Below are 24193 nucleotides of genomic sequence, written 5' to 3' on the forward strand. Positions count from 1 at the left end.
AACCTGAAAGAGAGCTCTGACCAGCATTTTTAGAAATAGCCCTGATTTAATCAGAGTAAGCATGCTTCTAAACTCTGCGGCTATGGTCCATTTTTTGGATCAAGCCACTTCTGGGTGGGTTCTCTGTGATATTTAAGTCACAAGGACATAGATGGGGAACCTTCTCCATTGTATTTCTTCTCTTCTCTCCTTCTGCCAAACACTTTTGAGTTGTTTGTTAAATTCTGATCAGTTAGATGTTTCCTCTCCCAGCATCTCTTCTTCTGTTGCAGTAGTTCATTACTTAGAGGGGAGAATCTGTCCAAGGATAGGGGGAGGGCAGTTATTGAAGGATGGCAGGAAATATCGACCCTCTACCCTGATGATGACCAGCCCTGCCTTGCAGCCTGTGCTGCCTAGGTAGAAGGCCTGCTGGGGGAGTCTTAGGGCTTTTTTAGGGAGTTAGTGTATCCTATTATCTCAGAATGTGTGCAAAATGTGGAATGAACAGCCCTGAGTAAAAGAGGCTGTCATGTGGCTGTAGAACAGAAGGATTTCCTTGCATTGGACAATCCATAATCCCTTTGTTTCAGGAAAATCTCTAAGACTGACTTCTCAGGCTGCTTCCCAGCCCCCATTGCATTTCACTTGCATACACAACCTTGAGGTCTAAAGCTAATTTATTTCTATCCCATTTTCTCTCAGCTTTTATTCTGCATTTAATCAGTTGCCTTGGTCGCACAGCCACTTCAGCCAGGCTGCCGGGAAAAGATTATAGCTGGCCCTGGTGCCCTAGCCTCCATCCAGAGCATCTGGCCAACATGCCAGAAAGCAGAATGTCTCAGGCCTTCCTACTCTTTCTGACTAGCAATTGCAGGACACGGTAGGCTATAGAGACTCCTGTCATGAAGCCTTCATTTTTCAGAGCACCCAGAAAAAGGAAAGAATAAAGGCTGTTTTAAACAGCCAGCTGGGGGCCAGGCATGGTGGCTAACGCCTGTAATCCCAGCACTTTGGGAAGCCAAGGCAGGTGGATCACCTGAGGCCAGGAGTTTGAGACCAGCCTGGCCAACATGGCGAAACCCCATCTCTACTAGAAATACGAAAATTAGACAAGTGTGGTGACGGGTGCCTATAATCCCAGCTACTTGGGAGGCTGAGGCAGGAGAATCGCTTGAACCCAGGGGGTGGAGATTGCAGTGAGCCGAGATCTCACCACTGCGCTCCAGCCTGGGCGACAGAGCAAGACTCTGTCACGAAAAAAAGAAAAGCCAGCTGGGGCCTGTGTGGTGGCTCATGCCTCTAATCCTAGCACTTTGTGAGCCTGAGGTGAGAGGATCACTTGAGCCCTGGAGTTTGGGACCAGCCTGGACAAAATAGTGAGATCCCATCTCTAACAAAAACAACAAAATTATCTGGGCATGGTAGGAGACTGAAGTGGGAGGATCCCTTGAACCTGGGAGGTAGAGGCTGCAGTGAGCCATGATAATGCCACTGGACTCCAGCCTGGCGCAGCAGAATGAAACCCTGTCTCAAAATAAATAAATTAAATAAAAAGCCAGCTGGAAAGCATCTGGAAAATAGAATGAAAGTCACCTGCCCAATTCCCAGCAGTCCTCCCCAGGTTACCTTCTACGGTTATCTGGTCATTTAGATTGTCATGGCAAGGAGTTGAGACTAAAGGCTGCTGTGGTAGAGTTGCTGTTTGGCATTAGACTGGGATCTCTGTGGGCATCCTAGAACAACCTTCCCTCGTAGCGGTCACACTGATGCCTCTGCTCTGAGCAAGTATCTTTCCACAATCCTCATTGTCTAGACGGAAAGCTCTTAGGTAAGTGTATGCTCATATTGGGTTGGATACGAAGATTCAAAGAGAAGCAAAGGCCAAAGTAAAAAATGGGACCAGGGGCAGTTGTGCCCTGGGTCGCCAAGATGTCGTTCTCAAACTATAAGTCGTCGCGCCTGGCCGCTCTGCCCGAGACCCTCGACCCAGCTGAATATGGCACATCTCCGGAAACCCGGCGGGCGCAAGCCGAGCGGTTGGCCATAAGAGCCCGGCTGAAACGAGAGTACCTGCTTCAGTACAACGATCCCAACCGCCGAGGGCTCATCGAAAATCCTGCCTTGCTTCGTTGGACCTATGCAAGAACAACAAATGTCTATCCTAATTTCAGACCCACTCCTAAAAACTCACTCATGGGAGCTCTGTTTGGAATCGGGCCCCTCATCTTCCTGTATTGTATTATCAAAACTGACAGGGATAGGAAAGAAAAACTTATCCGGGAAGGAAAATTGGATCGAACATTTCAGCTCTCACGTTAAGTCTGGCAATGATGACTATATGTATTCCTGCCTAAATAAATCGTCTATTAATCATTAAAAAAAAAAAAAAAAAAAGGGACCAGGAGTGAACTTGCTGGGCAGACCAGGAAGAGAGGGCAGGAAGAGGCAAGCCCTGGTGCCTACCTGTGTCCCTTAATGTGAAATCCCTGTTGCATGCATGCCTTTCCCAAAGCTTTAGCCACGGACAGTGATCAATGGTTGAACGGAGGAGCCTCTGTTACCACTCAGTGCCTCTGCTGCAGTGATTTGTTCAAGACCACAGAGCCAGCTGGCAGTCAGAATAAGAAGATGAGTCAGAAACTCTGAGTTTTCAGGATAAGACATGGCCTTCAGATGGCATTTCCTGTGCAGTTGGAGAAGTCCTAGGATCAGAAGTGGTGTGTTCCTGCAAAGTTCATGTAAAGCCACCCTCTCCAGCCCTGTAACTCACTATGAACTTTGACTTAAGTGAGCTGCAGTTTCCCCTTTTGCAAAGGAGAGAACTGTTGGGGGCTCATCAAGCTAGAAGATGCCTTTTTAAACGTGGATCAATGTAAGCATTTTCCCAAAAGTTTTCACCTGAGTCATTCTACAATTATTGAAAGCAAATAAACTATCTCCTAAGATATTCAAGATACACTGTTACCAGCCTGACCAACCCAGTGAAACCCCATCTCTACAAAAAATTTTTAAATTGGCCAGGCATGGTGGTGAGTACCTGTGGTCCCAGCTATTTGGGAGGCTGAGGCAGGAGGATCACTTGAGCCCAGGAAGTTGAAGCTGCAGTAAGCTATGACTGCACCCCTGCACTCTAAAGGAGTGTGGCCCTTGTTCCCAGCCTTCTTCCCCTCCCTCCCTCCATATCTCTCTCCCTTCCTTCCTGCCTTCCTCTCTTTCTTCCCTCCCTCCTGTGTTGCTGCCATCTGCCCTTAAATATGTGTAGTGACCACTGGGGGCCCCATTTTTCTCTTGCCATGGCTAATCTTGATGGTGTTCATGAAGTCTGTACACAGAGGTTCATTCACACTGTATGGCTAAGATAATTTCTGAGATTTTTGGTAGAAACGGGGTTTCACTGTGTTGGCCAGGCTGGTCTTGAACTCTTGGCCTCAAGTGATCTGCCTGCCTTGGCCTCCCAAAGTGCTGAGATTACAGGTGTGAGCCACCACGCCTGGCCGGGATGTATAAGATTCTTGTTTTCCCTGTGGAACACGGTCCGACTTCTCTATAGTATTTTGTTAAGTGTCCAGATTACTGTCTATGAGATGACTTACCTAAATTTAAACTTCATGTTTTCAACTCTGATTTGGTAATACAGTCACATGGCTCAAAATTCAAAGGGCACCAGGGGATATGAAAAGTATCCTCCACTGTGTCCTTTCATCGTGTCCCTTTGCTACCTTGCTTCCCTGCCTCAAGGCAACCAGTGTTGCCAGTTTCTTCTAGAGATATTTTTCCATGTTCAAATAAAGATTTCCATATATTGTTTTTATGCTAGAGGAGGCAATTTACTGTAGAGTCATCATTCTGTAATTTACTTTTTCTGTTTAACTATATAAGTATTTTGTTTGCTTATTTGGTAGAGATAGAGTCTCACTCTCGAGAACCCAGGCTAGAGTGCAGGGGTGCAGTCATAGCTTACTGCAGCTTCAACTTCCTGGGCTCAAGTGATCCTCCTGCCTCAGCCTCCCAAATAGCTGGGACCACAGGTACTCACCACCATGCCTGGCCAATTTAAAAATTTTTCGTAGAAATGGAGTTTCACTGGGTTGGTCAGGCTGGTAACAGTGTATCTTGAATATCTTAGGAGATAGTTTATTTGCTTTCAATAATTGTAGAATGACTCAGGTGGAAACTTTTGGGAAAATGCTTACATTGACCCACGTTTAAAAATGACAGTGCTTCAATTAATTAGACTTATTACTAGGCAAAATTTATTGTTTAAACGAAGGAGGTATTTGATTGTTGTGTCTAAAAGTGATTACTGATGGCTTTTTAGAGCCAGTATGACTCACAAAACATCTTTGATGTGAAGTTTGGAATGCCTATGTCATTAGTTCTGATTGGGAGTCTGTGTAATTCAAAATTTTAGTTTAAAATCTGTTAAGGCAATAAAGAAGCCACGTGCTGTGTCTCTTTGGCTGCAGCATGTTCCCTCCACTGTGCTGGGACTGTTTTGTAAGAACCAGGCGTACGGGTCTGTGCTAGGTGTACAATGGCCACCAGGAGCTTTGGACTCTGGAGAGGCCCAAATGCTTTGTCTTTGCAATTGTAAAAAGTAAAAATGAAAAGCTTGGCCGGGCACAGTGGCTCACATCTGTCATCCCAACAGTTTGGGAGGCCAAGGCGGGCAGATCACCTGAGGTCAGGAGTTTGAGACCAGCCTGGCCAACATGGTGAAAACCCGTCTCTACTAAAAATACAAAATTAGCCAGGCATGGTGGCGCACACTTGTAATCTCAGCTACTTGGGAGGTGGAGGCAGGAGAATTGCTTGAACCTGGGAGGTGGAGGTTGCAGTGAGCCGAGATCACACCATTGTACTCTAGCCTGGGTGACAAGAGCGAAACTCTGTCTCAAAAAATAAAATAAAAAATAAAAAGCTCAACTGTTTTCATTTTCTCTGTTGAAACCTGCTGACAGGTTACGCTTGCTTCTAGATCTGGGTGGCCAATTGGTTTGACCATGGTTACTTGGGAGGCTGAGGTGGGAGGATCACTTAAGAAGATCACAGTGAGCTGTGATCGCGCCACTGCACTCCAGTCTGGGTGACAGAACCAGGCCCTGTCTCAAAATAAATAAAATAAAATAATGCATCATAAATAAAACAAAATAGTGCATCAAATATCAAATTGACCCAATTTTTTTTTCGCCTCACATGTTTTAGGTACCCATGTTTTGCCCAAGGACAAATTGAGTCTTTGTGTTGTCTGATCCAATGTTAGGAGTTTCTGATTCTTCTGAGAAACTGCCCCTTTCCAAGGATTTGGGGGCAGGAATTATGTTACAATGTCAAGAAGTTTGAAGTTAAAATTGTTTTTGTTTATTTACAAATATCTTTATCCGAACAGAACTTTAAAGTAGCTTTGGAATTTTTCTTCAAGAAATGTATTTTCTTTTTGAGTGTTCCTTGATGAAATCAGTCTTAATTTCAGTTCAACTAGTGTGTAAAAAACACACAGTGAGTGATTATTAGTCCCCGAAGGAGGCAAGACAGATGGAGCCTAGAATGGAATTGGCTTTATGATTAATTGAATCCTTGAAGAGTTGAATAGAGTTAGAGCTGATTCGGCCCAATCAGCGCCTTGAGACGGCTGGTGCTGTCCCGCGCCTGGGAGAGGAAAGGGTCACAATAACCCAGATTTATCCTCTATTAAAATGGATTGGATGTATGCACCAGACGGTTCCCATTTTTAAACCATTGATGCAGGATAATTGGAATGGAAACAAACAAGATTAGAACTAGATTACAGGTATTTGTGCAAGTTGCCTCCTAAATCAATCAGAGTCCATGATTTGTTCAGAGGGTGCATTATCATTAGAGTGAATCATTGAAACTCAGAGGCACATCTGGAGCTGTCCAGCCAGGAGGGGAGGCAGGGGAAGGGCAGTAGAGAGCTGCTTGGAGTTGGGAACTAGGTACAACTCCAGAGTGCTTTTCTGTCTTTCTGGGCAGAAGTCTTCCAGAGAGAATTTAATTTTGCTGTTTTTTCTTTCCAGCAGGGATGCATAATGTATAGGTTTGAAATAACTGCCTCTTCACTTTAGTGAATGGATGCTTGCTTTTTTAATGCTTGGATCAAACAGACACCTGGGGTAGCTGCTGCCTGTGGGGACCCTGCAATCCACGGGGAGGGTAGGGAGAGGGCCTGGCGCTGTAGGTGGACTAGCCATGTTAATCACAAAGTCCGTTAGGATGATGGGTGCCCTGCTGACTTGCCAGGGGACCTGTTAGTACAGAACATCATCTGTGGAGCTAGAGATTGCAGGGTTTGCCTTCATCAGTGGGCTTTACTTCACTGGCGAGGCACTGAGGAAGCCCACATTCCTGCCCACGGCTCTGCCACCACCTATCTCTAGCCATGGCCATGGGGTGGGAGGTGATGGAAACATGTCCAGGGACCCCTGGACATGGGATACAGTCTTGGGTTGACAGGCAGAGAACTGACATTTAAGTATCATTTTACTTTTGTGGGACTTTAAGTCTCTCTTTGTGAAAACAAGAGCACTAGATACGAGGTTCTTTCTGGCTTGAGAAGTATGCCCTGAGTTCTTTCATTCCTGAATTGTATACCAATGCCAAGTCCCTGGCAGCGTGCTGGGTTAGGCCCATAGAAGCTTCATGTGATAGGCAAGTCTCACCATTACCTTTGAACTACACTGGTTTGTTTCTGTTCTTTTTTCCATTTTGAGCTGCTGTGAGTCAGGCTGCAGGCAGCTCATTTATACAGGAGTCAGCCGGAAGGAAGGTGGCTTGAATTCTACTTTCGTTTTGTCATGGAAGGTGTTTTCCTGTGGAATTGCTAATCAGGCAGGTCAGAGGGAGCCATAAAGGATTTCACTCCTCCCTAGATGTAAACAGGTACAGCAAAGCCTCTCAGAGGAGGCCAAAAACAAACAAAAACAACTCCCCTGACAGCATTTCTTAACTCTGGCACTCTCAAAATTGAACATACTTAAAATATCCCCAAGGGGTGGAGGTGAGGTTTCTTAGTCCTGCATCAGAGCTGGTGAACCAGGGCCCATGCCACACCCTTAGGGTGCTGTAGAGATAAGAGCTGAGCCCTGCTTCTCTTCTCTCCATGTGCCCACTGCCATGTCCTGCCATTACCTCGGCCCCTCTAGCTGCTCTGGCTGTAGCTTCCACTGCTGCCATTGTGCCAGGCTCAAATGAGTTTAATTTGCCTATTTTGCTGGTGTCCCCTTTGTGAAGAATAGCGCCTGAGAAGCATCTCATCCCCCTGTGTCTGATACAGCCTTTGTTCTTACCAGAGGCATCGCCCTGCTTTCCATCTCAGCCTCAGCTGGACCCTTTGCCCACACCCTAGCTTGGGCCCTCAAGAGCAAGCAGAGCTCAGATTTTCCTTCTTGCTTTTGTCTGGGTATAAGGGGATGGTAGGGGTTGGTAATCCCACTTGAGAGGCTATGTCTGATTCGCTAGAGCTCACAAGCCTCAAGAATGCATAAGCGACTTGGTGTGGTGGCTCACACCCGTAATCCCAGCACTTTGGGAGGCTAAGGTGGGTGGATCACCTGAGATTGGGAGTTCGAGACCAGCCTGGCCAACATGGCAAAACCCCATCTCTACTAAAAATACAAAAATTAGCCAGGCATGATGGCACATGCCTGTAGTCCCAGCTGCTTGGGAGGCTGAGGCAGGAGAATCACTTGAACCTGGGAGGCACAGGTTGCAGTGAGCCAAGATCACCCTACTGCACTCCAGCCTGGGTGACAGAGTCTCCAGAGCGAGACTCTGTCTCAAAAAACAAAACAAACAAACAAAAACGAAAACAAAAAACATGAGGGAGGTTTGGTGGTATAGTATCAGTCCTGCCCGAGACTAAGTAGTCCTTGGCATCCAAGTTCTAAGGAGTTCATTCCTGTTTTGTACTTGAGCCTGGATATTACCTCTCATCTGCCTTGAGTGCTGTTTCTCCTGAAGTCCTGCAAGTGCAGCTGCTGTATTCAGTGACAAGAGGACAGACCAGACACTTGAGCCTGCTGGTTATATAAGGTGCAGGAGAACTTATTCAGTGCCCTTCTCAGCCTTTGATTTTTCAGATCTTGATTGGAACCTATCCTCTGTGCCAGGGGCGCATTCTAGCTGCCTTTGCTAATCCCCTGACATAGCCCAGTGTGAGAGGAAGCTTTGGTTTTAGCCTTCAGGATGACATACACTACTTGTGGCCCCCTGTCCCACCTATCTGCCTGATGCCCAGAGCTGTGGGCAGGGTATGTATCATGGAGATGGCTGGATGAGCTGTTTCCAGCAGAGGAAACTCTTGTCTAGGGGTGGTTAGGATCCATCTCTGGGAGGGGAGGGATGCTCACTTGGCATGTGTCTCACAGAGACTGTCTCTGTCTGCTTGGGCATCACTGTCATTCATGTTCATAGTTTCTGCCAGGCCTCACTCTTGGGAGTAGAGTTCTGTGTTGGGGAGGGGTGGAGCATGGGAGTCCGGGCAGGGTAGAGTGGGTGGTTGGACAGGAATCTCCTTGGACACACATCTGTGTGCCTCATGGGTAAGAATGGACCCGTCCTTGCCCTGCCTGCCTTTGTGTGACACTCCAGCCTCTGGACTACTAGGTAGGTGTGAATTTTTTTTTTTTTTTTTTTTTTTTTTTGAGACAGTGTCTCACTCTGTCACCCAGGATAGAGTAAAGTGGCATGATCTTGGCTCAGTGCACCCTCTGCTTTCTGGGTTCAAGCGATTCTCATGCTTCAGCCCCTCTGAGTTGCTGGGACTAATAGGTGCATGCCACCGTGCCTGGCTAATTTTTGTATTTTTAGCAGAGATGAGGTTTCACTATGTTGCCCAGGCTGGCTTCAAACTCCTGACCTCAGGTGATCTGCCTGCCTCAGCTTCCCAAAGTGCTGGGGTTACAGGCATGAGCCACCACACCTGACTGGTAGGTGTGATTCTTTTTTTTTTTTTTTGAGATGGAGTCTCGCTCTGTCGCCCAGACTGGAGTGCAGTGGCATAATTTTGGCTCACTGCAACCTCCGCCTCCTGGATTCAAGCAGTTCTCCTGTCTCAGCCTCCAGAGTAGCTGGGATTACAGGTGTGCGCCACCACGCCCAGTTAATTTTTGTATTTTTAGTAAAGATGGGGTTTCACCATGTTGGTCAGGCTGGTCTCAAACTCCTGACCTCGTGATCCACCTGCCTCGGCCTCCCAAAGTGCTGGGATTACAGGCGTGAGCCACTGTGCCTGGCCAGGTGTGATTCTTGATGGCACACAGGAAGAGGAAGACTAAGCCAAGGAGTGGTCATGTCTAAGGGCTTCCCACCAAGAGGATGCTTTTTGGAATAGTGCTTGATGCCACCCTCCACCCATGGGTGTTGTGTTAGAAGGTTAACTTTGCTAAACATCTGAAAAGAACTGTGCTAGGGAAGTTCTGTCCTAAGGAGATGCCATCCAGGGATGCAGAGGGCCCCAGAGACCAGGAGCACAGGCATCCCACTGACTTGTACAGTGACCTTGGCCAAACCCCTTGGCCTCTCCTGCCCTTTACTGTAAGTGGGGAATATTCTCCTACTCCTCCTGGAGCCATGGAGAGATAGATGAAATTGTCCCTATAAAATGCTCTGATTGTCTTGGAAGAAAAATGTTGTATCACTGCCAGTTGTTGTTCTTATTAATAGTGACACTTGAAAATCGATAGGGCATTGCTCTGAGGAGCTGCAAATACTGCCCATGGCTGGCCGTTTTCCAGTTTATTCTCACCTTTTCCTAATGGAGGGAGGGGCAGATGCTGCCCACCCTGCACACCTTGCTGGTGGTTGGGAGGATTAATCTTGAGGTAATGAGAACAACTGGGGCCCATGAACTGGACAAATGCATTTGCCAGCTAGGCTTGTTGCCCATGGCAAACATGCTCAGGGAAGCCAGCTCGTTTGACAAAAGTTAATGAATTTCAACTCTGTTACACTCTTAGCGGATAGGAAGATGCATTTGGCATGGTTACTGCCCTCAAAATGTTTAGCATCTAGACCAAGACATGAAGAATATTTAGAAAAAAGAGTACCTACAACATGTCAGGCACTGAGCTAAGAGAGTCACTGCATGTTCTCATTGCATCTGGCCAAGTAAGTACTATTATGGAGTAAAGACAATTACTATTTCCATTTTATGCATGGAGAAACTGAGGCTTGGGGAGGTTAAGTACTTACCTAGTGTCGCCCAGCTAGACTGTGTCAGAGTCAAGACATGAACCCAGGCAGCGTGACTTCAAAGCCAGACTTTTAACCACAGTATGGTGCCAAGTGGTGATAAATGCTGAGAGAGAGGGAAAAAAAAGAAAGAGAGATTGAGAGCACGCGAGAGCAGGCGTGAGCGTGGGAGAGCAAGCGCTTTTCCTACAGGACTGACTTGGGTGAGATTTGCGCATCTGGGACAGAACAGGAACTCTGCAGTCCCTGCCCGCCACTGGCCCACATACAATTTGGGTTCCTGTTGTTTTCTCTGTCCATGAATCATACTGAGCTTTACTCCTTGCCTTTATTTTCACGTGCCATCGGTCAGATCTAATCCCGGGGGAAATATCCTGGTGCATGTCAATCAGGAGTGGGCAGAGGATAAGAAACTTGATTTCAGTGCCTCACTAGTCCCATGAAATGACTCTCATGAAATACTCCCGTATGATCTGGACTCTGGGGAGGATAATTTGGGGACTCTCCCCTCCTTTTTTGTTACATTGGTTCTGGTGCCTCTGTAGTTGGATTCTCCAGTGGAGTCCTCCATTCACTTGCTACCTCTCACCAGGGGATCTTTTGGGGACTGTTGAGAACCTGAGTCACCTCTGAGGCATGAGTGCCATTCTTAGCTTGTGGTCCCAGACCCCGAATGCTTCTCACAAGAAATCTCCTTACTGGAGACAGGCACCCAGGGTGAACCTTTTTTTTTTTTTTTTTTGAGACAGAGTTTCACACTGTTGTCCAGGCTAGAGGGCAGTGATGTGATCTCAGCTCACTGCAACCTCTGCCACCTGGGTTCAAGCGATTTTTCTGCCTCAGCCTCCCAAGTAGCTAGGATTACAAGTATGCACCACCACACCCAGCAAATTTTTGTATTTTTAGTAGAGATGGGGTTTCTGCATGTTGGCCAGGCTGGTCTCAAACCCCTGACCTCAAGTGATCCGCCTGCCTTGGCCTCCCAAAGTGCTGGGATTACAGGTGAGAGCCACCATACCTGGCCCAGGGTGAACCTCTGATAAGAACGCGAGGCTGCCATGGCAGCATTAGACCTGCCACACTGGGAGGAGATTTTGCCTGTTGTCACCAAGCATAGGAGAGGGACTCTGCCATTGGGGAGGGGGTCAAGCACAGTATTTTTAGCAAGCAATCCTTTATTGTTTACTCAGCCCCTTTAAAAATAGATACCACCCTTTCTTTCTAATTGGCACCATTTTTCATCCTCTGTCCTTGCTTTTCATACACTGAGCTGTTCATGAATATTTATTTACCTTCCCAGAGGCAACTCCATATATGTGTGTGTGCGTGCGTGTGCCTTTAAAACCCACTGCCCTCCTTCCTTTCCCTCTGAAAGGTGACACAGTGGAAGTCCAGGATGGAAGGGCAAGGGCCCTTGCCTTTGAATACCTTTCCTGATGCTGCAACTGATGAGTTTCCAGACCTCTCTTTTGGACCCCTGCTTGTCTCTTAGGTTACCTCCTTCCCTGCCATGGGACTCATAGACTGGTTGTCCAAACTGTCCACATTTTTTAGCACTCAGCCAACCTTAAGCACCCATACCACACCTCCAACCTGTTTGCCTGACTAAAATGTTTCCCCTTGGCAGTCAAGTCAAGGATCCCTGAGGTGCTTTGATGAAGCACCCTGGCTTGGACATTCAGCTCTTCAGACTTATTTCATCGTTCTTGGCAAAGGCTCTAGAAAAGGCAAGTTCATAGGCAAAATGTGGAAACAACCCGAATATCTGTCAGCTTTATCTTTTGACTTCATCTCTTTTTCCTCAGTATAGCCGCTTCCTGTCAGCCACGCTGACACATAGGCCCCTAGCGGTTTTGTAAAGCAAGAGCCTAGAGCCCCCTTTGGGGGTGTTGCTGTATGCTGAGGATTCTGGAGAGAACCTCCCCCATGTGACTGAGCCCTTCTGCCTGAGTTGTCCCCATTCCTGAGCCATTGTTCTGTCTTTTGCTCACCCGGGTGGCTGAAAAGACAGGATGACTACCTGAGCTTTTCAACCAGGGAGTTTGTTATTGATGATGTCATTCACTTCTCAGGAGTTTTGCATCTAACACTGCCCCCATGCTCTCGTGGAAGACCACATTCTCTCACTCTTTACAGATCCTCTAGACAGAAATGATTCCAGATATCATTATGTTAACTTCTGCATCCTGGCAAGGAACCCTCTCTCATAGCCCATCCCAACACTCATCTTGTCTGGCCTTAAAAATTCATTTATTCATTAAAAAACATGAATTAGCCGGGTATGGTGACTTACGCCAGTAGTCCCAACTACTCAGGAGGCTGAGGTGGGAGGATCACTTGAGCCTGGGAGGCAGAGGCTACAGTAAGTGAGATCATGCCACTGCACTCCAGCCTGTGTGACAGAGTGAGACCCTGTCTCAAAAAAAAATTATTAAAAAATGTGATGACTACCTATTATGTGCCAGGCATTTTACTAGACTGAGGATGTGGTGGTGAACAAGACAGATAGGTGTTTCTTTTTACGTGTCAGAGGTTGATTTTTTAGTCAGTAGGTCATCAAAATTAAATACTCTTGTGCTTCAAAAGATACCATTAAGAAAGTGAAAAGGAAAACCACAGAATGGGAGAAAATTTGTATAAATCATATATCTGGTAAGGGACTTTTACCTAGAATACATAAAGAATGTTTGCAACTCAACAACAGAAAACAACCTAATTAAAAACTCCTACAATTCTACAATAAAAAGCTGACCCAATTAAAAAATAGGCAAAGGATCTGAATGGACAGCTGTCCAGAGAAGATAATGCACATGTGCAGTAAGTACATGAAATGATGCTCAACATCATTAACTCCCAGGAAAATGCAAACTCAAACCACAATGAGAGAACACTGTACACTCAAAAAGATAGATAATAACAAGTGTTGACAAGGATGTGGAGAAATTGGGACCCTCATATTCTGCTAGTGGGAATGTAAATTGATCCAGCCATTTTGAAAAACACTCCTAGTTCCGCAAATGGTTAAACATAGAGTTATCATGTGATCCAGCAATTCCACTGCTAGGTGTGTACCCAAGAGAAGTGAAACCATATTCCACACAAAAACTTGTACATGCATGTGCATAGCATCAATATTCAGAACAGCCAAAAAGTGGAAACAACCCAAATATCTGTTGACTGAGAAACGGGTAAATATAATGTGGCATATCCATACAATGGAATATTTAGCAATAAAAAGAAATGAAGTACTGATGCGTATTATGAATGGATGAAACTTTTAAAAAGTCGAAGTGAAAAAAGCTAGTCACAAAGCACCACATACTGGGTGATTCCTCTCTGTGGAATGTCTGGAATATTAAAATCCATAGGGCCTAGTACTGAGGGAATGGGAGTTAGGAAGAGCTTGGGGGGGCACTAATAGGTACGAGGAGGCAATGAAAATGCCTTAAAATTGTGGTGATATGTTGCATAACTCTGTGAATACACAAAAAGCTATTGAATTGTACACTTTAAATGGGTGAATTGTGTGGTATGTGAATTTTACCTCATTAAGGCATTTTTAAGTCAGTAATATGTGTTATGAAGAAAATAAAATAGGATGATACAGGGTTCTTTAGATGAGTTAGTTAGACTTTTCTGAAGAGATGTCATTCTGGCCTAAACTCAAATATAGATGGAGTCAGCCATACGTACATTAGGCCAAGGGTTTTCCAGGCAGCAGGAATAGCCAGTGCAAGGGTCCTGAGGTAGGGACAAGCTTGGCCAGTTGAGGAAGCAGCCAGAAGGTGAGTGTGGCTGGAATGGAGTGAGCCAAAGAAAGACTAAGAAGAGGTGAGGTTGGGGAAGTTGGCAGTGCACCTACAGACCTAGGTGAGCTAAATTTGGATTTTATTCTGAGGGTAGCAGGAAGCCACTGGTGTCTTTTAATTAAGGCAGTAACAAGATCTGATTTACATTTTTAAAATGATCCCCTGGCTTGGCTCAGTGGCTCACACCTATAATCCCAGCACTTTGGGAGGCCAAGGGAGGTAGATTGCTTGAGTCCAAGAGTTTGAGGCTGCAGTGAGCTATGATTGCACCACTGTGCTCCAGCCTGGGTGACAGAGCGAGACCCAGTGTCAAAAATAAAATAAAATAAAATAAAAAAATAAAAGATTCCTTTGATTGCTTCACAGGACAGAAGGAACTCTTCGTGGTTTCAGACTACAGCGCTGCCTACCTTGTTATCTTGAATCTCTCACGGTAGGAAGCTCTTCCTGGTATCTAGTTCAGGTCACCTCCTCTCATCAGGATTTTGGGTGTTAGATCTGATGGCCGTGATAGTGCTCCATAATTAGGAAGCTTATTGTTCTCCAGATTAGGCTGTAGAATCAGAAAGCTTCATATCTTTCCATGTTTGTGGCTACTCTCATCATAACATTGTGGCTATCCAGACTCAGGACCGTGATGTCTGCCTGATTTTCCATTGCTAGGGCTGTCTTTGGCTGTGGCACCTGGTCCTAAGATGAGTAGAGCAATCCCGCCACTTCCACTAGCTAGCAGCATACCTACTTCCTTCCTCTGAGGTGGAGGACAATCTGGAGGGTTAAGCAACACAGGGTGCTGTGTGAATGGGCTTTCTAGTGGATCCAGGTAGCTCTTGAGAAACTGTGTGAGAAGCTCAGGATGTTGTGAGACGCTTTCGGGGAGTCAGCTCAGGATGGAGGTGCACTTCTCTGGGAAACGTGATGGATAGCGCATAGTGATTAGAGCTTTGCTTGCTCTACAAATATATATTTTTAATTTCATATGTATTGTTTCCTCTAAGCAATATATTTTCAGTGTAAGCTTTTCAAACATTAAAGTAATATGTAATGTAGAAAATTGAAATTATACCAAAAAGACATAGATCAGTTACAGAGACGAACTCCTAATGGTGGTTTATTTACTCATGCAGCAAATATTTATTGAGTCCCTACTATGTGCTTCCTCTGAGGATTGAGATGAAAAATAAGGGAGGTAATGGCTGGCGTAGTGGCTCACGCCTGTAATCCTAGCACTTTGGGAGGCCGAGGCAGGCAGATCGCCTGAGGTCAGGGGTTCGAGACCAGCCTGGCCAACATGGTGAAACCCCATCTCTACTAAAAATACAAAAAAATTAGACAGGTATGGTGGCGCATGCCTGTAATCCCAGCTACTCAGGAGGCAGAGGTTACCGTAAGCTGAGATCATGCCACTGCATTCCAGCCTGGGTGACAGAGTGAGACTGCCTCAAAAAAAGAAAAAAAAAAAAAGAGAGGTAATATAAGAATATTGAGCACACACCAGGCACCTAGTAAGCATTCAGTAATGGTAACTTCCAGTATTGTTATTACTGTCATCCTGACTGGAGGCAGAGGTATGGGCATCGTGAATATTTTCTGCAGCTTTTCCTTGACTGGAGGGCTGGGATATCTGGGCTGTGAAGGTCATTGTTTTTTCTCATATAGTGTTCTAAGACCTTAGGGGCTTAGTCAGGGCCTTTAGTGCCCTCTGGCCCTGATACCAGCTCTGGTTCTTCTATGGATACGTCACTTCTGGAAACAATGCGTGAAAGCAGCCGTTTTACCTCTTGTCCAGTTTATTAGCTATGTATTGTTGTATAACAAATTATTCCCAGACGTAGTGGGTTAAAACAACAGTAATAATTTATTATTTTTCTGTTTCTTTGGGTCAGGAATTTGGAAGCATAGGAAGGGTGTTTACTGGGACCGAAAATTGGCTTCCAGTTGACATGCCTGGCTGGTTGATGCCAGTTGTTGGTGAGAGGCCTCGGTTTCTCTCTCAGTGAGCCTCTCCACAGGACTATGCAGGTTTCCCCATGGCTTCCCCCAGAGTGAACAACATAGGACAGCAAGATGGAAACTTCAGTTCTTCTTGTGACCTAACCTTAGAATTTGACACCATCACTTCCTCTTTATTCTTTTGGTCACATAGATCATCTACAATTAATGTGGGAGGCACCAACACAAAGGCTGGGATCGCTGGTGGGGATCACCGGTGACCGTGCCGGAGACTGGTACCGTACCTACTATCCGGGGACTCTGTCCTAGGCACTGTGGAAGGAGACCCCACACATGCAGGGACAGTCAGTCACCTCATGGACCCTTGTCTGAGGCAGGCGTTCACTGCAGCTCGCAGAGCCTCTGCCCTTCCCCCGTGCTCTGGCCTCACGGTGCCGAGCTGTCCAGCTCAGTAGCTGCCTCTTGGCTGAAGTGGTGGTGTGTCAGGGGAGGACAGTGGTTTCGTTTTTGAGTCTTTGATCATGAGAGAAGACTGAGCTCCTCTGGAAGTCTGCCAGTGGCTTGTGCTTCCAGACACTGGATTTCTTGAAACGGATTGACCAGCTTACCAGCCCCTTCCTACAGGCTTCTTGCCAACCCTTCAGAGGAGGGAGCCATTTTCTTACCTTGAAATCCAGTCATTTCACAGTGAGAGTAGACAGTATTATACTAAAAATGGGCTGTTTTTATCCTTTACAGTTTTATGTCTTCTGTAAGGAAGACTTAAAAGTGGGAGAGGTAAGAAGTAGGTGGCAAAAGAACTTCTTGAGTAAGATCCTGGGCTATGGATGGACATACAGCTTGTTGCTTTGTATCTCTGGTCAAGTTACTTAACTTAAGCCTCAGCTTCCTCAGCTCAGAGATGAAGAAGACAGTGGTGCTTCACAGACTCATGTGAGGATTAAATGTGATAATGTAGGATGACACACATGAAGCTCACAGCATAGAAATACTGCAAGAGCTGTTATTAAAATATTGTTAATGTTAATATCATCATCATCCTTGTGCTCATTGACTCTGAGTGGGACCGAGAGAGGGGCATTGACTTACCAAGCAACATAAAGGAAACCTAGGCCAGGAAACAGGGTCTCCTTCCCTCTCTAGCTTTCATACTTTCCATATTGAATGTTCTTCCACATGATGCCTGAACCACAAATAGAAGTTTGGGCAACTCCCAATTATCCCTAGTGTGAATAATTCACTCTGAGATAATCTGTGTGCCTGGCTGGCTTCCCAAATCAGCTGAGTGGATTATTCTCCTCTTTCAATTATTCAACAGTACAAGTAATTGGGAGCTGGCATTAGAATGTAAAGGCCGTGAGGTCATCTCCTGTTGTTCTCAGTTGCGCAGCCCTGCCAGTGGTGATGTTTCAGAGCAGTGCGGAGGCTGTAGAGCAGAGCCCAAAGTGGGAGGACAGAGGTGGTGACAGGCATGATGGTGAAGAATGAAGGCCCTCAGATGGCAGGCTGGGGGAGGTGAAGTTAACAGCCACAGGCAGGAGAGCCCGGAAGGAACCGTTTATAAAGGCTGCCTTCTCTCTCCCTGGGCTGTAGAGAGAGACCCCGTTGCAGCCTAGTTCACCCTTTCCTGAGGAGCTCTTTGGATTTAGCTTTTGGTTCTGGAATGTTAGTGTATCCTGGAGTCTTTTAAAATATGACCAGCCACCGCTGTTCTCTTCTGTTTGCTGCTCAATTTGATATGAAGGAGTGCACGGGGAGACCTGAGGAGGCTCTTCTTTCTGGAGAGTAGGGTCTCTACATTGAAAATAGCATGTGTAGAAGTGTGATCCATTCATATAAAAAGTAAATGGGTAAAGATTTATATATGAATTTATATTGCACATATATTTTTAAATATGTGATATAAAAATCTGGGCCGGGCGTGATGGCTCATGCCTATAGTCCTAGAACTTTGGGAGGCTGAGGCGGGAGGATCACTTGAGCCCGGAGTTTGAGACCAGCCTGGGCAATATAGTGAGACTTAGTCTCTACAATAACAACAACAAAAATTAGTCAAGGCTGGGCACAGTGGCTCACACTTGTAATCCCAGCACTATGGGAGGCCACGGCGGGAGGATCACTTGAGCCCAGGAGTTTGAGGGGAACATAATGAGACCTCAGCTCTATATTAAAAAACAATTTAGTCGGGTGCAGTGGCATATGTCTGGTCCCAGCTACACAGGAAACTGCGACAGGAGGATCACTTGAGCCTGGGAACTCAAGGATGTAGTGATCTGTGATCACACCACTGTACTCCAGCTTGGGCGACAGAGCGAGACCCTGTCTCAAAAAAAAAAAAAGAAAAAACTCTGCTCTTACCTCTGATGGTCTGAGAAACAGGGGCTTTTCCTTTCTATTTTGCACTCTTCTATACTGCTTGGTTTTTTTTTTTTTCTTTACCATGAACTTACATGATTTATAATTATTTAAATTACTTATAAGATAAGACACAGAAGTTGCTGTTGGGTTTTCTGGCATGAGCCCTTTGAATTCTGTTTTAACATACATGATCACTCTCTGGGCCACTTTATCCTTATACAGCCTTTTTTTTTTTTTTTTCTTCTTTTTTTTTTTTTTTCCTTTTACAACTTTTAATTGCATAAGGATAACCTTTAATTGGCTTGGGCTTGAGGGGGGACTCATCAGTTTGCCCAGATCCCTTCAGCCAGGTGGCCAGGCAGGTGTTGCTCCTGCTGTACTGTAGGAATACTGTGGCCAGCCTCAGCTCCATGCTGGGACTGAACAAGCACTTCTCTACCCCTGTCACTGGGACCTCAGCCCTGGGTTGTTGTCCTCCCTCCTGCTCTTACTGCCCCTTTGTCCCCCTTGCCTGAGGACCCAGGACCCGTTTGTCCTGGACTTGGTGGACCCAGGGTTACCTTCATGTTACCCACATAGTCCTCTCTTTGCCTCTGGGGAGAAGGATTAAACTCTTGGTTCAGGTACTATTTTGAGGTATTTGTCCAAGTTTAATAGTTGTGAAGGAAGGAAAAGGTTAGTTGCTGTTTGAACTGTTTCTCTGAAATTAACAAAAATTAGTTTGTGGCTCAGGAAAAATTGCGTGAGCTCAGTTTGTGGAGGATCATAGCTTCTGAGGTTCTCTCCAGGTCTAGCTGGTGCTTGGTTCCAGCCTGTGCTGAAGAAGGGCAGGGAAAAAGTGGGAGGGAGGAGCTTTCTTGTCTCTGGGGCTCTTAACAGCTGTAGTAAATTGTGGCATGTGTGGAGCAGCAGCAGAGCCAGCCTGAGGAGCTCTGAGCCAGAGGGTCCACCCATGGGAAAGCTGCTTTTTAGCCCAGCTTGAGATTCTTACACCTGGACCCAGCATGGCTGCATTGAACCAGACCTTCAAACATGGCTCTGAGTACCAGGCATGGCTAGAGCATTTAAGTACTCCACATGGGAGCTAAGCTTTGTCTTTCTGCATTTCTAGGGATGGCCTCAGTGGACAAGTAGTGGTGGCAGAAAGAACTGGGTAACCAGATGTTGGCTAGCACCACTGCTTTCGGTGGTCCCCAGGTTGTTGGTGAAGTCAACGGAATCACTTAAGAATGTGCAGCATTCAGGAACTGAAGCCTCCTGATTCTCCTGCTGGATCTGGCTTCCAAAGGTCCCCATAACCCCCATCCCCAGCTGGCCTTGGAACAATGAGGCCTCCTACGTCTCAGCTCTCCCCAGGGACCCTACAGAGCTCATTCTGGGCTCTTGGAGGATGTCATCTGTGTGGTCTGAAGGAGACCTGAGTTTCTGGAGACCCTTGAGAAGGGAAGCTGCTTTGATAATTAGCCAGAGAGATGACTGAACCTGTTGCTTGGAGCCCAGTGAGGGTGTTAGAAGAGTGTGCAGTGGGCCCTGCAGGTGAGGAAAGGCCAAGGACCTCTTTTCCTTCAAGCCAGGTTGTTGGGAGAGCCCCACTGTGAGCCCTTTGTGCTAGGCATTGAGCAAAGTGGCAGCTTTTGTGGTGCTGGGGATGTGGGAAGTTTTCTACTTTTGCAGCTATTATGCTGAGTTTCCCTCCCTCCCCAGGAGGTAGGGGTATACTGGAATAGAGAGCTATCCTGTGAAACCATTGGTGTGAATGGGGAGAAAATCTGGGCTGAGCCTCATCCCCACCCTTGACCCCCTGTCAAAGGTGCTGAGGTTTCCAGGTTCGGGGGGGTTAATCTTTATGGTCTGTGCTCTGAGAAGAAGATTCAAGTTTTTTGGTGAGAAAACCCTACAAAGAGTTGGCTGCTGGGGGAACTCCTCACTATACTTTTAGTGCTGTATAGATTTCCTAAGTGGAGCTGTTTGAAGTCAAAAAGGTCCTGTGCATGGTCTCAGGGGCAGGTCTACAAGGATGGGCTGCTTTTAGAAGTACAAGCAGCAGGGCCTTTGGAGCATTTCAAGCTGGTAGGTCACATGGGATCTCTGCAAACAAATCTCCAACCAGACTGTTAATAGACTTGGCCACCTCCCTTTCCAGTCCCAGATAGTCAATTGTCATCTAGTACCTTGGCCTGGGGTGGTATAAAACAATGTGGTGGGCTATAAAGACTCTTGATTTATGTTGGTTTTGGTCTCTCAACACATTCTGTTCTCCTCTTTGGAAAATAATACTTCCTTTCCTTTGGGAATCTCCTCACCAGTGCCACATGGTGTGGTGAGGCTGTTAATCTTTATGCCTTACCTGTTCCCTTCCCAGTTAGGTCATATGATCTAGACTTGCCACTCACAGTATCACTTCCCTCTGGACAGTGATTGGTCCAGGGGTGGGTGCATCACACAAGCAGGACCAATCAAAGTTCTTCCCTGGAATTCTTTTTTTTTTTTTTTTTTTTGAGTTTCACTCTTTGTTGCCCAGGCTGGAGTGCAATGGTGCAATCTCAGCTTACTGTGATTTCGGCTCGCTGTAACCTCCCCCTCCCAGGTTCAAGCGATTCTCCTGCCTCAGCCTCCCGAGTAGCTGGGACTACAGGTGCACGCTGCCACGCCCAGCTAATTTTTATATTTTTATAGAGACAGGGTTTCCCCATGTTGACCAGGATCTTCCCTGGAATTCTATACCATTTGGGAGGATGTAGTTATCTTTATGATGGGATTGGCTGTTTATGGGAAGAAAACTGGAGAGAAGCAAAGTGTAGAGGTGCAGGCTGAGAGAGGGCCTTGGCACATTACTGAAGCCTCTGAACCCAGCTGTGCTTTTTACCTTTGTCATCCCTCTTCATCATGGGACCCAATACACTCTCTTTTCCATAGATGAGGAAGGAATTCAAAGGAATTCAAATTCCTCTGAATTTCATTTTGGTCCCTTATAAACAGAGTCCTAACTAATACAAAACAACTTCCAACTGATCTGTTTGCTTCCAAATAGCTAATGTCATGTCCAGGAAAGCTGCTTCCCTGGTGAAATCCTGTACCTAACACTTTGCTTTGCACACACTGGGTGCTTGCCTTGTGTTTCTTATGTGGTAACTGTACCCTCACCATCTGCCACCATCCTTTGGGAGGAGAGTGGAGACCTGAACCTGGGTCTCCCAGCCTGCCTTTGTTGGTGGCAGTGAATCCGGTCATCTGTGCGAACATTTTCATCTCCCTTCCTCTCTGCCTCTGCTTCTGCAAAGATAAATACAATCTGCTAGTCTTGCTTTGCAGGGGCCTTGCCAAACATGCCAGTGCTGGGGCGTTTATCGGAATACCTCAGGCTGCTGTCTTCCAGATGTAGATAAGAGGCCATACTCCCAGGGCACAGAACTGTTGCAGCCGTGGATGTGATTATCTCCCTCTGAGATCAGGCTGTCCCCTGGTACCCAGTGTGAGCTGGTGCTAAATTTATTGTGCGTAAAACATCAGGGTAGTGTTAGAGGTTCCTTGCCCACTGCTGCTTTCCCAGGCTGCTTGTGCCAGCTGCAAGGCCCTTGTGAGGCTGTTAGGTGTCTCTCTGTGGCAGATTCATTGTTCCATATTTTTATTTAATTACTTACTTTTGCAGCTCTTAGAATAAATCTAATTATCCATCTGTTATGCTACATTATGCCACTGTGGTTCATGCAGTTCTTTCTCATCGTATATGATATTTGTCAACTTGACCTTGCCCTCTTCCAATGTTGTTGCTCCCCTGCGTGGCTCTGTGCCACCTCCTCAGTGGATCCTTGGCACCAGCCAGTCTATCAGGGACCTCGGCAGAGCTGACTGTGAGTGGCTCTCAGATGGAGCAGGGGTTGGTGGAGCGTGGAGTATTGCAGGAGGAGAGTGGCCAATACCATGCTGAGCTGACATCGGCATGGAAAGTTGGGCTGGGACTGTGTTAGAGTCCCAGAGAAGACAGCAGGGGCTCTAGCCTACAGTTTCTGGTCTTCAGCCAGAGAGGGCTGCTGTCAAGGAGGATAGCCAGGTGAGGTCAGGCTGAAAGGAGGTGACAGTGGCCACCTGTGGACACATCTGTGGACTGTCCTGCCATGGCTAGCAGGCGGTGCCTAATCCTAAGATTGAGTCGGGGCTGATCTTAGACACAGCAGAGGTGGGCATTTCCTACTAGAGGTGATTTCAGGAATCATGTGAAACTCCCTGCTTCCCAAATCTTTTTTTCTTTCTGCTACTGCCTAAAATTTGATTAATACCATTAGAAATTTGTTTATTGGTTTTATATATATAAACTTCTCTTTGTGGTCAAATACAGACATTCCCAGGAGGGGGACTCCAGGGGGGCTATCGGCCATCTGGGTTGCATCCCTTTTCTTAAGCAGACAGGGGATATGCAGTGAGGAGGACACATGGTTAAGGGAATCAAAGTGCAGGGAGATGGGGGAGAGAAGTCAGAACTCAGGGCAGTCGCGGAGTCTGATTCCATGAGCTCTTGGAGTGGGCAAGGTGCTCAGAAAGGGAGGGAGGTCATGTGCCCAACCCATCCACGTGCCTAGTGCTGGGGCTCAGTGGCTCAGCTGGGAGGGGGCACAGAGCCAGCCTTGTGTGTTCAGGCAGCTCCTGTTAATTGCGTGCTGGGCATTGGGCTCCACCATCTAGAGTGAGCCCACAGCTGAACAGGCAACAAGGCACAGTCCAGGTCCTTGAGGGAGTTCATGGTTTAGGAGGGAAGCTGATCTTGTCAGGTCTGTTAAGAGGATGGAAAGAAGGAGGGCCCTAGGAATGCATAGCAGGGGCCCTGTGAGGGTCAGGAGGTCAGCGAGTGTTTCTCTGAGGAGATCATGTCTTGGGGGTTCTTGCAGTAGGAACTGGCCAGATGAAGATGGGGACGGGCAGGGGCAGGGCGCCCAGGCAGAGGCGGCGGGGAGCATAGCACACTGAGAGATACCTCTCTGTCGATTGAGATGAGTTGAGAAATTCATTGGGGGAAGGGAGGTCCTCCCTCCTCATCACTTTGGTCCTGAAACAGGGTCATTTTCAGCAGATCTCCTGAATGGAAACGCCAAGCCTGCTACTGTCACTGCTTCTAAAGCATATTCCCCAGGGGCCAGGGGAGGACCTGTGTGGCACAGGCTTTCTGTGGTGGAGGCACTGTGGTCAGAGGCTGTGCTCTACTGCCTCATCCCCACAAGGTACCCGCAACCCAGGGCAGGGACTGCTATGCTGACTCCTCCTCCTCCTCCTCAGTCCCCTGCCCCGCCTCCAGCCCAAGCCCACATTAAAGGACTTCCGACTTGGAGATGGGCCCAGGTTGGAGCTCATTATAGCCCAGTGGCCAGGCCCTTCATTTTCCCTTCCAGGTTAAGACTTGGCAGGCATCAAAGGTTGCAGGAACACCCCACAGGCCTTCTCCCTTAATCGTCTCGCTCTTGCCCTGTCTGCGTGGCCTCCTTAGCTGAGCTTTTCCCACCAGAGCCTCTGGTGACTTTCCACAAGTTTCCCCTCATTCCAGCAAGCAGATTCAGTGACTAATTGCTGGTAATTTTTTCCTCAAGACTCTATTTATATAGGCTGTCGTGTTGGGGGCGGGGGAAAGCGGGCTCTAGTCCTGGGGGGGCTGCTGTTCCCTGCAACTGCCATCGTTAGACTGAGGCCCATGCGGCATTGATAGCCACACTTTGTCTTTATTCTTGTATTTTTTTGTCATTGCGACATTTGGTTCTTTGAACATCTAACATCCCTTTTATGCTTCTCATCTCCCACAGAAGATTGTTGTATTTTGTCCCCCACTGAAGCTGCGTTTTCTTTTTGTCAGATTTCTCACTTTCTTCTTTATTGTATTTTGATCAGTGCAGCCA

General features: G+C 46.8%; 2 protein-coding genes across 2 annotated transcripts in view; both read left to right on the forward strand.

The window, feature by feature from the left end:
• Window positions 1–24193, forward strand: part of SIL1 (SIL1 nucleotide exchange factor) — a 237537-nt gene that overhangs the window by 193050 nt on the left and 20294 nt on the right. The window lies entirely within an intron of this gene.
• Window positions 1888–2376, forward strand: LOC111528601 (NADH dehydrogenase [ubiquinone] 1 beta subcomplex subunit 4-like). Its single transcript, XM_023195321.1, has one exon. The coding sequence runs from the start codon at window positions 1912–1914 to the stop codon at window positions 2299–2301; it is 390 nt and encodes a 129-aa protein (XP_023051089.1). The 5' UTR covers window positions 1888–1911; the 3' UTR covers window positions 2302–2376.

This window comes from Piliocolobus tephrosceles, chromosome 4, assembly GCF_002776525.5.
Source record: "Piliocolobus tephrosceles isolate RC106 chromosome 4, ASM277652v3, whole genome shotgun sequence".
Lineage (NCBI taxonomy): Eukaryota > Metazoa > Chordata > Mammalia > Primates > Cercopithecidae > Piliocolobus > Piliocolobus tephrosceles.